General features: G+C 40.4%; 1 protein-coding gene across 2 annotated transcripts in view; it reads left to right on the forward strand.

The window, feature by feature from the left end:
* Nucleotides 1-12,412, forward strand: part of Cubn (cubilin) — a 226,607-nt gene that overhangs the window by 83,411 nt on the left and 130,784 nt on the right. For both annotated transcript variants that reach the window (XM_055593908.1, XM_055593909.1), the window contains one exon: nucleotides 10,774-10,924. In XM_055593908.1, coding sequence (XP_055449883.1) covers nucleotides 10,774-10,924 — 151 coding nt within the window. The remainder of the gene's footprint in view (nucleotides 1-10,773; nucleotides 10,925-12,412) is intronic.

Below are 12,412 nucleotides of genomic sequence, written 5' to 3' on the forward strand. Positions count from 1 at the left end.
CCCATAGCAATCCTACTCAGTCTTTTCTGTGCTGCTCTGTAGAGCATGATATTTCAAAAGGAAGATTCTGTAAGAGCCTGTAAGCCTGACTCTAAACCTAAGCTTGGATAGCCTTGGGTAAGTTGTTCAGCCTCCATATGCCTCATTTCCCTCAGTAAGATAGAACAATCAAAGTAAATGAGTTAATAAGCATGAAGAAGGCTGAGCATACAGCAGACAAATGGTAAGGGTTGTTAGTGGTACTAACTGAAGTGCTGTTCCTGAACTAGATAGGAATTCACAGAGCACCCATCCTGCAGGCTGAGGGAGTTAATACTGCCATCATCAGCCCTTAGGATCCTTCTCTTCCCTTTTGCTTCCTGTCTGCAGCCAGCTTCCTAATGTATCCGGGTACTTGACACAAAGGATTCAGTCTACCTGTGTAACTGAATTTCTGTGAGGAAATAGAATGAAAGGAAGATTCCACTGGCACATAGAGGTTTTGGAAACTGTCATTACAGCTTTAAAAACTTGTTTTGTTGTTCTTTATAATCTCTTAACAGGGAATGAGGACACTTGCTACAATTTAACAATGTTTGTTTTTCAGAAAGAAAAATTTTGGTGAAGGAACCAATAACATTTTCCCTTGAATAGTTAATGCATTTCTCAATCCTGCATTACTGAACCTGCAGGCTTCTCAGTTTGTAAAACTCCACAGTGGAGATGACAGTCCTGACTTCATTACAAAGCTGCTAGGAATTTTAACCCAGACTAATGCCCCGCACAGGACGTGTGCCCATAAACAGTGCATTATTTTTCTAGCATGAACAGAACCGCAGACTACTGTTTGTGCTCTGGAGCCGTTTGCACTAAGCCAAAAGCGATATAGTTGAGACCTGAGGAGTTGTTTCAGTTATTGAAGTACTTGTCACACAAGCATGAGGACCTGAGTTCAGACTCCTGTGTAAGAAGCTGGCTGTCGTAGCACACCTCATGTCTCTGCAATCCCAGCACTGGTGGAGACAAGGGTGTGGGGGCTGCAGGATCCCAGGATCTGGCCAGCCAACCTGGGGAGAAATTCTCACATAATAGAGAGCAGCTGAAGATAGGCAGTGTTAATCTCTGTCCTCCGCATGCCAGCATACATGTGGACTCTCACACACTCATGAAAACACCCTCTACAATAGATACTTACATGCCCCACACCAAAGCAGTAGTCTACAGAACAGTTTCCTAACTATGGTTAAAAGACTTGAACACAGAGTGTTCTCATGTGTGGAGACCAGGGGTCCTTCCCTCTTCCTCTCAGCCTCCTTGCAGAAGCCACAAGGCTCCTCCGTCTGAATCTGAGGAATTAAAAATCTCACTCCCTGGTTAGAGCAAAGCAGAGAAGCAAAAGGGACTCTGTGTGGGGCACAGGGGCTCTGACTGTGATCAGGAGGGCTCCGCCTTGTTCATTTCCTGAGCAGATGAGTCATGCTTCCTAGAACTGTCCTTTAGAGGAAGTCCGGTGCTACGGCTTTAGCAGTCTGCTTACAGCTCAGAGAAGCTGGTGGGCCACCTGGCACTCACAAGCAAGTAGAAGTAGAAGCTATATGTGAGTCATTCTGTTTTTGTCTTGATGCTAGCTCTGAGAATCCATTCAGAACTTTGAAAAGTACAGCAGCAAAGCTGAACTCTCTTACGTCATTAACGTCATTAAGCAGTCCAAGATACGTCATATATGAAATGATGACTACAGTGTTGTCTGGACAAATGTGACTTTTTTATTATTTTAAAAATTTAAGAGATCTTTACTTTAAGGTGATCAAAATTATTTTCAGGCAGGGAATGGTGACATGTACCTGTAATGCCAGCACTTCAGAGGCTGAGGTACGGAGATCCGTTAAAGGCCAGAGTGGCTACATAAGACCCCTATTAGGGGGGAAATAAAAGAAAAAAAAAGCTGCCCTCTTCTGAGCATCCTCACGATTAAGAATTTTCATGTGATTAATTTGCTGTACATAATGAGGCTGAGGTGCCAGACTTCAAAAGCCTGCCCTTGGTTCAAAAGAGTTTTGGTTTCTGCTCTTCATAGCCTCTCAGATTTGAGGCAAGGGGCACAGATGAATAAAAACCAAACCTACCACAATTTCCTAAACTATCTTTAAGCCACTTAAAAATCCCTTTACATGCTCAAAGCTTGAAATTATTTCCCACAACACTTCCCTCTTGGTGTGTCCTCTCCTCCCTCTTTTCCATACTCAAGCCAAAAGAAGAAAAGCACAGAGGTGTCTGCTATCGTTTGTGCAGGGACACTGGGCCGCTAGGAAGGGGCTGGTAACAGGGTTGAGCTTTAAACATCATCAATCCTAGTCGCGAATTTTGCTTTAATTTTTAAAATGGAGAAGATTTCCAATTGCAGCATTAGAGACTTAATATACATACATACATACATACGCTTTTTAAGTTGGCATTCAAAGTAATCATTGCATTTTCATATCCGTTTTGATCTATCTTGCGGGCCCCCCTCCTTGGCTTCCCTCTGCTTTCATTTTAATTCCAGTTCTTATTTAACAGGCTCACTCTTTCTGCTCTGGCGAACTGGGGAAATTGGCATTCGAGGCACTATAGATCTGCAATGCTCAAGTTCTGTGATTTCAAGGTGTTCTATGAACTAGACTTTTCTGCATCCCAGGGTCCATCTGCAGCAGATGCTGAGGCTTTGAGGAGGCACAATATATTTTTAAAGTGTTTAGTGCTTCACTATGGCAAGACAGTTGGCAGTGGTAAGGCTGCAGCTTATGGAATTAACCATTTCTGTAGTCACAGGAGAGTGTTCTTAGATTTCAAAGCCTTTCCCTTCCCCCTAGGGAGAGAGCAAGGCACTCACTGCTCCATTAGTGGCTATGAAAACCGGTATTTATAGAAGTCCCTGGACTTCTAAGAATATCATTTTTAATGAAGAGTTAGAATAATTAATAATAAAAGAGTACTTACCGTGAAAAGGGATATAGTCAGGACAAAAATGGTTTGAAAATAAAGCTGGGGCAGATTCCTTTTTGTAACACATTTTTAGGGCAGCAATGTTGCTGTTTGAGCCTGAGTATAGAAAGGAGATATGGAAATAGCAGAATATTTTTAGTGGGCCAGCTGAGTGTCTGGTGGCCTAGAGAAGTGTGGAACTCTAACACAGAGGAAGCATGACTAGGGAGTATTTATATTATGATAGCAATAGTTCCCAAAGATAATGCATTATAAATAGATTTATCTAATCAAAAAAGAACACAGAGTCATCGCAGAAGATTGAAAAACAAAAAAGCCTAGAGGATAACAAAACAAAAAATTAAAATCTGACCATCATTAATAATATTTGGTGATAGTTATTTCCTCTTCTCTTTTTATGTTTATTTTATTTTAATATTCATAGGATTATCCTGAATTCTACCCTGTGATGACATTTTTCTATGGGGCATATCTATCATGTGTGTTATTTTCCACTTTTTGTTCTATTATCACAGTGCAGCCCTAACCCTGTGAGGCATTTAGAGACCTTTGAATTTTCAGTTTCCTAAACAATTCTGAGATAAACATCTTTGTAGTTAAATGTTAAACTACATCCATGATTATATACTGATTTAAAAAGTAAAACAATACAAACAAAAAACACAACAAAAGAACTGAAATCAGCCTTTGTGGCTTCTGCTGCAAGTAGTCCATAGAAAGCAGGACTTAAAACTATAAATGCAGAAAGAGTAGATGGGAACCAGCCAGCCCACAGAGAGCCCGCTAAGCCATCTGGATTTGAGATAAACCTCTAATTCAAAGTGATACAAAATAACTCAAAATGTGGTCTTCTGCTAGTCTTTCAATCTCATGCAAAGCCTAGCATTATGAGTAATCATTGACTTTAGATGGGTATTTCACATTTCCTGCCCCACCCTGGCAGCACATGGCATCCTGGCTTTTTTCATAGAGAAGAGTTGTGTGTGTGTCTTAGATGCCAGTGTGTTGTGAGTGAGTGGCTGCATGTTTAGTGGGGAGAGGCACCAAGCCTCCAAAGAGCTATGGTGGAACATTCTAGAGTGTATGGTGCACTATTAGCCTTCTTCAACACTTGTCTAACTGTCTGCAGTTCAGCGATGTCTTCCCCAGACCCTGGGTTTTCCTATTCATACGGACAACTGTGTATCCATATCTTACTCTGTGATTTTTATTTGGTAGAATTACAGAAACATTCTAAAACCCTTACAATTTAAAAGCCTCATGCTTGCTAAGACAATGTGTGTAAAACTTGACAGCAAAGACTGTCATGTGCTTGAGATGCAGCTCAAAGGTGGAGTTCTTTTCCAGACTGCACCACACCCTGGCTTCAGCTGCGGCACTGGAAAAACAGTGAGTCAGGGCTGTAGGCATCCTACAGTTGTGTTTTGGGGGAAGGAGAGGAATGAACAGGTGTTTCAAGAATTCAGCAGCTCCTGCCCTCTTGAGTTCCAAGGCTTAAGCAGCAGGAGCTACAAGGTAGATAGGACAATGAGGAGAAAGGTCACTAAAATAAGAATAAGAACTTTGACTTCAGCACGCCCATCCCCTTTTGACCTCATCAGTTAGCCTCAGCGGCTTCTACTGTCCCTTCTCTTGTTGGGCCATCCCCTGTCATGAGGGGCCACACTTCTTCAACTCCTGCACATACTTCTCCCACCACACACTGGATGATTTGCATTTCGCTCTACACCCCGAATGTCAGTGGTAGATGCAGTAGCCGCTCAAACCAAGGTTACCGCAGCAACAGGATGCAAGTGAAGGCTATCCATTCCCCACCCTTGATTCATTTCTTCCCTGTCTTCTCAGCCAGTGAGCATTCTGGGAAATGCTAAACATGAGTCAGCCTCAGCTGTCTAGACTCGTGTTTCGTTTTGCAAAGCTAATTTTGAGTGGTTTCTTTAGAAAATAAAAAAAATAATAATTGTGTTCTCTTAATGTCTGACCAAAAGCTAGAAGGACATTTCAAACATAGTCTACATGTCAGACACTGTTGCCACGTTGTATTCTCATTTGCCACAAAGCTGTAAGTACCAGATTGTGCCAAACTTGCACATTCATAAAAAAGCTTGGATTTTGAGAAGTTCAGTAACTTCTACAAGACTGTGTGGTAAGCAAAGTTCCTATAACTAGACTGCCTGATTCAGACCACACTGTCTATGGATGTCCTAACAAGGAAATGACTTGACTGCTTCCATCAATCACACTTGACTCCAAAGAGCCCATCTCAGAACTCCTTCCCAGGGGCTGAATCAGCTTCCTTGACTAGAGTTTCCGTTTGCATAAAGCTAGTCTCTGCTGCACCTGAAGAGTCTTCTTTACTCCAGTTACATGTTCAGATCTGAAGCAGTTTTCCTTGGAAGTTTCCAAGATTTACATACAATAGGATGGGATGAAAAATTTCCATCTTTACTCCAATTTTAATAGCGTCATACAAGAAAGTCTTAATTTGTTTAAAGTAATCTGCAACTGAGAAAATGAAATTTACTTCTAGACATAATTCAAGAAAGTTAAGAAAAAAAAAAAAGAAAAACCAATACTTTTGATCACGGTTTGGCTCAGTGGTACAGTGGTTGCCTAGTATTGAAAAAGATGTTGGGGTTGTGCTCCAGGACCAGAAAAGAAAAATAAAAAGGAAAGGAAAAATAATGCACAAAGAATACATTTTGTGCTAATCTGAGGACTGTTTAAGCTGTCAATCCACATTCTCAGTATTTAAGAAAATGTCCATCTATTCATCATATGTGCCACTTAATATGCCAGTTAGTTACCATCTTCATTCATTATAGTCACAAAGTTCAAGTCACAAAAGAGCTTCATAAGACAGCTCAAAAAGAGACTCATGAAGAACACATTTCTCTTCTCGAGAGTTCTTGGCATTATCACAGGGAGGGCCTGCTGTGGTATTTATCAGAGAACATGTGCCATGAGGTTATGCTCACTTACTAATTTTCAGTGATTCTGAAAGTGCCCACAAAGACGGGGACTTTTTGTTGGTTTGTTTGTTGTCTGGTTGACTGCTTTTTAAGACAGGGTCTCTCTACATAGCCCTGGCTGTTCTGGAACTCACTGTGGAGACCAGGCTGACCTCAGACTCATAGATATCCATCTACCTCTATCTCCCAAGTGCTAGGATTAAAGGCATGTGCCACAATGTCTGAAAGCCATGGTACTTTAATCTCCAGGGCCAGTGAGATGATTCAGTGAGTGAAGGCACTTGCAACCGTGAGGCAGGCAACTTGGGTGTGGTTCCTAGATACCATGGTAGAAGGGAAGAATTAATTCCTCACCTTCATTGTCCTCTGACCTCCAATTGGGTACCAATGCTCATATGAAACAAACAAACAAACATCATTCACACATATATACATGTGCAATAATACAAATTTAAAAACAAAAAACAAAACCAGGCCACAGAGGAAAACAATGCAGACAGTCCTGATGAAACCCAATAGGCTATGGTCAGATGGAAGGGGAGGAGGACCTCCCCTATGTGGACTGGGAAGGGGCATGGGAGGAGAAGAGGAAGGGAGGATGGGATTGGTGGGGACTAGTGAGGGGGCTACAGCTGGGATACAAAGTGAATGAATTGTAATAAAAAATTTTAAAAGTACTAAAACAATATTTTTTTAAAAGGCAATGGATTTGAGAAGTGAGGCATGGGAGGAGTTGGAGGTAGGAGAAAGTAGAAACATGATATAAATACTCATAAATAAAATTACCAAAGACAAAACAAGCAAATAAATAAACAAAACAATTATCTTAGTAAGCCAGGGAGATGGGTTAAGCAGGTAAAAGATGAGCTGAGTTTGATCCCCAGAACCCACATGGTGGAAAGAAAACACAGATTCTGAAAGTTCTTTTTTGACCTCCTGGTGAATTCTGTTTCATGCCTGCATACCTGCCTTCATGTACATATAGCACATACAAGCACACTATAATAATAATAGATAACATTTCAAGAAACCTTAATATCACAATAATTGGACTGTCGTTTTAAGAAACCTTAATATCACAATAATTGGACTGTCACTGTAAGTTGTTGACATACTGTGTGTGCCTTCAATTTTATATCATCTGCTTTGGAACCCTTAATATTGAGAGGGGATCCATGAATTATTCATATTGTAATTGGAGTCTGAAATCACTAATGGTTCCCGTGTTTGCACCAGATTGTCAAACACATAGGAAGTAACCATGTAGCTCAGCATTTTGAGAAGTGTAGCCTAGGCAATCAACTCCTCCTTCTCTGTGTGTCCTGACAAGGGCTGAGATGTTCTTGATAAGGTGCAGGTGAAAGAGACTTGAACTACAAACATCATACATGAATGGTGTTCCTAAGAGACAAACTGACAAGATTGACTACAAAAGGCCTTATGATACACATCACTTTTTAAATGTTTGATGGCCAATGTGACAAAGTGAGAATCATTTTAAGTATTAAAAAAAAAAAAAGACTTGCAGTGACACAAATTATTGAAGGTGAGACATTCTTGTCCGTAGTTTCCAGTTTGCTTTAAGTTAGCTCAGTTAGAATGTCTCAATAGTTCTGTGGCGTAGATCTTCATAGTTTTATCAGGTCAAAGCCAGCAACTTTTCTGGTCGTGGCTATGAGTCACAGCTGGGCTGTACTGTGGTTAACATTCTGCCTTGAAAACAGAATCAAGAGCAGCAAGATACCAACTGGTTTCCATGGTGACGGTATTTGTATACTTTGAAAAATGACTGTTACTTTCTATGTGATGAGTTCACTCGAGAATGAATTGTGGAGGTGACATTAGCCATCTGTGTGAATATAAACAAAAAAATCTGATTTAATTAAATGTAAATGTTAAAAGGACATAAAACTGAAGGAACCTGCTGGGTTTTCCTCCTCTCTAGTAGAAGGATTGTTGTTCACTAATTAGTTCATTAATTTACTTGACATTTTATTTAAACATTTTCAAATATGTCCAGTTGGTGTTTATTGTAATGTTTCATTTCATCCTTCCCAAAGGAGAACGACATTTAGTTGTCTTCTTCAGTGTTTCCACAAACCCATCTTCCTTGCCCACCAACTCAGCTCAGTCCCACTCACAATGTGCTTTTTTAGGACCACTAGCTTCTGGCATCTAGGAGTTCTTATTTAGTGGAGAAATCCCATTAGAAAGGAAGAAAAAATGCTCTCTACACCATGTAAAAGGTCACAGCTCTTAATCTTGTTGAGCTTGGAAGAAAAATGGTTCTCTGTAATGTATTATAATATATAGTGACCTTGTATAGAATCAGACCATGTTCCTCAGCTTGCTGCTACCCAGGGCTTACTGCATTCCCTCAGCTTGAGGGTGCTTACGGTCATGAAGGTGCTTACCTAAGGTTTTGAATGTTAAAAACCAAGTAATTTCAGCTCTGGTCACTAAAGCACAATCCAGAGTTAGAATCTCTTGGGTTTAAACACTGTAAGCTGAAAGACTCGCTTAGTATGTCATTATCTGGCAACAGGGTATTTATTTTTATATTTAGTTTCAAAGTAGACTTCATACAATAAAACTGATAAAAACCCCGAGAAACACAGTCTGCTATGAGACAGTGATTGAGGAGAATTCCCAGGGCTGCTTGGGAGCATTCACAGTACAGCTTGGCCTCATCTTGCTCTTACCTCCAGCTTGAGAAGGTGATAGAGCCCAAGACTTGAGGTGAAGGGCTTTGGCTTCTCTTTCTCCTTTTCTGATTTTCTTGTTGTGTCGTCTTTCTTTTCTTTCTTTCTTCTTTTTCTTTTGTCTTCCTCTTTCTTTTCATCTCCCTCCTTCACCTGGCTTTTGTCTATAAGTAGTACTCTTAGAGTTTCTATTACTGCAATAAAAAAAACATGTCCAAAGCAACTTAAGAAGAAAGAGGTCATTTTAAGCTTAACTTCCACATTAGAGTCCATCAAGGAGGACAGTCAATACAGAACGCTGGAGGCAGGAACTGGAAGCAGGGACCATGAAGGAATGTGACTTCCCGGCTTGCTTTTCATGGCTTGCTTAGCCTGTTTTCTCATAGCATCCAGGACCACCACCCTCAGGGATACACTGCCCATTGGCCCTTCCCACATCAGTTATTAATCAAGAAAATGCTTCATGGGCTTACCCGGAAGCCAATCTGGTGAGGGCATCTGGTGAGGGTATTTTCTAACTGACGATCCATATTCTCAAATGACTCTAGGTTTTATAAAACTAGCCAGTGCCTGTAGTATGATAGAAACCTGATAAGAAACATAAGTTTTTAAGCAAGAATATTTGCAAAACAGAAACAGGAGAGGTAAAGTAATAAACCTGAGAAAAGAACACTATCTTTATTCTTTTATATAAAAATCATGATTTAATACCAAGTGGTGAATGGCATATTGGACTCTGTTTCTCATTTTAAATCTCTTCTGACCTTCCCCACATCTCACAAGCATAATGAACAACTGGTTGAGAATTTGATGAGATGGGCCAACATTAAAAAAATCTGTGATTTATTATGAGCTTTGAACAAGACAACACCTAAGTCAACACTCTACAGAATGAACAAAACTCATCCAAACCCTATAGTAAACTTCAGGAAATTACTAGACTGATATTTACAATCCTATAATTCAAATTTTTATCTAGCTACACAGAAGCAGTAGTACTAATTAAGTTCTTAAAGTACATGCATTCATGGCAGAAACCAAAGTTTCCATTCACAGGAGCTGCACTGGAATCCTGTCCTCATAATGCTCTGCTCTTAACAGTGAGGGACAGGAAACCCAGGAAACTCCCTAAGGAAACTCACACTCAGCAGGGGCAAGAGGATGCTGTGCCCATCACTAGGAAGGGAGGGGATGTGAAGGATGCATAGAAGTAAAACACTAAGGGTTTCACAAAGTATGGGCGCTCAGCCCTGTAAACCCAGCACATGAGCAGCTGAGGCAGGTGGATTGTTACACACATAAGCCCTGCTGGGTTACAGAGTGATTTTCAATCCTGCTTGGCTAGAGAGTGAAGCCCTGTATCAAAATTCCCCTGGGGGGGCGCTTCAGAGGTGAAAAAAAATCACATCTGGTCATTGCAATTAGGCAAGGTTCACAAAAGTGCTTTGTAAAATTTGGTTGTAAGGTTTTTATAGCTGAGTTAATGTGTTTAAAGCATATTATATCACATTTTAGTAAATAAAAGAAACTTCATCAGTTTGCACAAAATGTACATTCACTAGAAGAGTGGTCAGGAAAGGCTGCCGGTGACGGAATGATAGACTGCTTGCCAGGAACACGGGAGGGGTCGATCCACAAGGGGGAAAAATAGCCTGAAAAGAATAAGAACAATCAGAGGCCAGGCATGGTGACCTTTAATCCCAGCACCCTGGAGGCCGAGCAGGAGGATCTCTGTGAGTTTAAGACCACCCTGATCTACAGAGTGAGTTTCGGGACAGCCAAGGCTATAGAGAGACATTCTCCAGCAAAACAAAACAAACAACCACTAACAAAAAGGAATAGTCTGCATATTTTTCGATATTTTCCATTTTGTTCTCACAGGCAGCTCATTTTAAGTGGAATGAAGTGATATATGTAGACTGCATGGGATTCAGAGGAAATCTAATGGCCTGCCACATGAGGAGGCTACATTTTAAGACTGGCATTGTTTTTCCTAAGTGAAAAGAAAGCTCCTTTTCCCTAAAAACAAACTAACAACAACAAAACATGTGCAGCGTTTTTACTTAGGAGAATTTCTTTTTGGTTTCAGCTCTATGACAGCATTTTTACTTAGGAGAATTTCTTTTTGGTTTCAGCTCTATGACGGACCACAACGGATGGGACGCTACTGTGGAACAAATCTCCCCCCATCAGGGGCTACCACAGGCTCCAAGCTTCATGTACTGTTCCATACAGATGGGGTTCCATCAGGGGAGAAAGGATTTAAGATGCAGTGGTTCATTCATGGTAAGCCCCTTGTTGATTTTGGTTGTATTAATAATTGTTATTTGGCCAAGAATTGTCTCCATACCAGTTCAATCCTTGGAAACAGTAGCATCAACAAATAATGACAGCAAAGCAGTAACCTAGAGGTAGGCTTTAGATAACTTATTGAGACATCTGTGGAACTGTGAGAGTTAAATTTTGCTGGCATTCTGAGAAGAAATGAAGTTAAATTAGAAGAGATTTAGGTAACTGCTTGGGTAGGTAGAGTGATAATCTGCTTTAGGGCAGACAGAATAGGTGTTGAGCTTGGTGAAGTGAAATGGTAGAAAGACAGTCTACCCAGAACCTGGTGAATCCTTCCAAAGTGTTCAAATCACATAGCGTCCTATCTAGATTTAAGTGGTACCAGGGTGTTTGCAAGGGTCCCTGAAGGAGACAACTTTCTATTTCAAAACTCTAAAGGGCAGAAAGCTTTTCTGGGTATTGAAGTGTCATGGGCCAAAGGCTTCAACATATGCTCCTTGATCTTAGGTACACATAGGAATTGCCTAGGAGTTTGAAGACTGGCTTGTGTTCCAATCCCTACGAGATTGGATTCAGTTGGTCAGTGTTTGATTATTGTCACTTTCAATCCCTTCCTAAACAATGCACTCTTGCAGTCAGGTTGGAAGAGTGAAGAGATGTGGGCAGTACTTTTGCTAGTTGGTCTTTTTATTCAAGAGACTACTCATCCTCCCCTCCAGGCTGTTCTAGCTTCTCTGGGTAGAGGCCACCCTAAAAAGCTTGAAGGGATGGCTACTGGCTACGCCCAAATTACTGTATCGTTGGGTTCTTCTAGACAATATGCCAAGTCCCCTGTTGAAAGCTCTAAGGTTTTATTGAGCCAAGATTTTTCTTTCACTTCTATTTGGAATCTGTCTTCTTTTAAGAGAGTCAAAGACATCCTCTGTCTATTCTTTTTTCCTGTTTACTATTGCAAAATTTTCCCCATTTGATGAAAATTTGCTAAGCTGAGAGCCAGAGTTATGCAACAATATTTTATTAGTTAGGACCAAAACTAAAAAGAAAAAAAAGTTTTAACTCTACTGTCCACTATATAAAAATGGTACTTGATAATAATCTCCTGGAAGGAGAGCAGCAGCAGCTTAAGCCAATACAAAATTAATTGCTATGGCATGTTATCATCATGTCATATATTCTATAGGTTCTATATCTGAACTATGTAACTTCAGGATGACTTGAGAGAAGGAGTCAACAGAGTAAACATCAGGCAGAAGGTCTTCACTGGGAACGGTACCCTGATTATCCATCAAAGGAAAACTGAAAACAAAGATTATAAGCTGTCATTCTTCTGTTTATTATAGTTATGGGTATCAGGGAATGCTTTCATAGTAGATACCATGACATAACTAGGGACATAGATCTAATTGCAGACACTGAAATGGTTCAATTTCCATATCCATTACAGTACAGGAAAGACATTAAGCATGCAAATGAATATTCACAATC

This window comes from Psammomys obesus, unplaced genomic scaffold, assembly GCF_907164565.1.
Source record: "Psammomys obesus unplaced genomic scaffold, mPsaObe1.curated_primary_1811, whole genome shotgun sequence".
Lineage (NCBI taxonomy): Eukaryota > Metazoa > Chordata > Mammalia > Rodentia > Muridae > Psammomys > Psammomys obesus.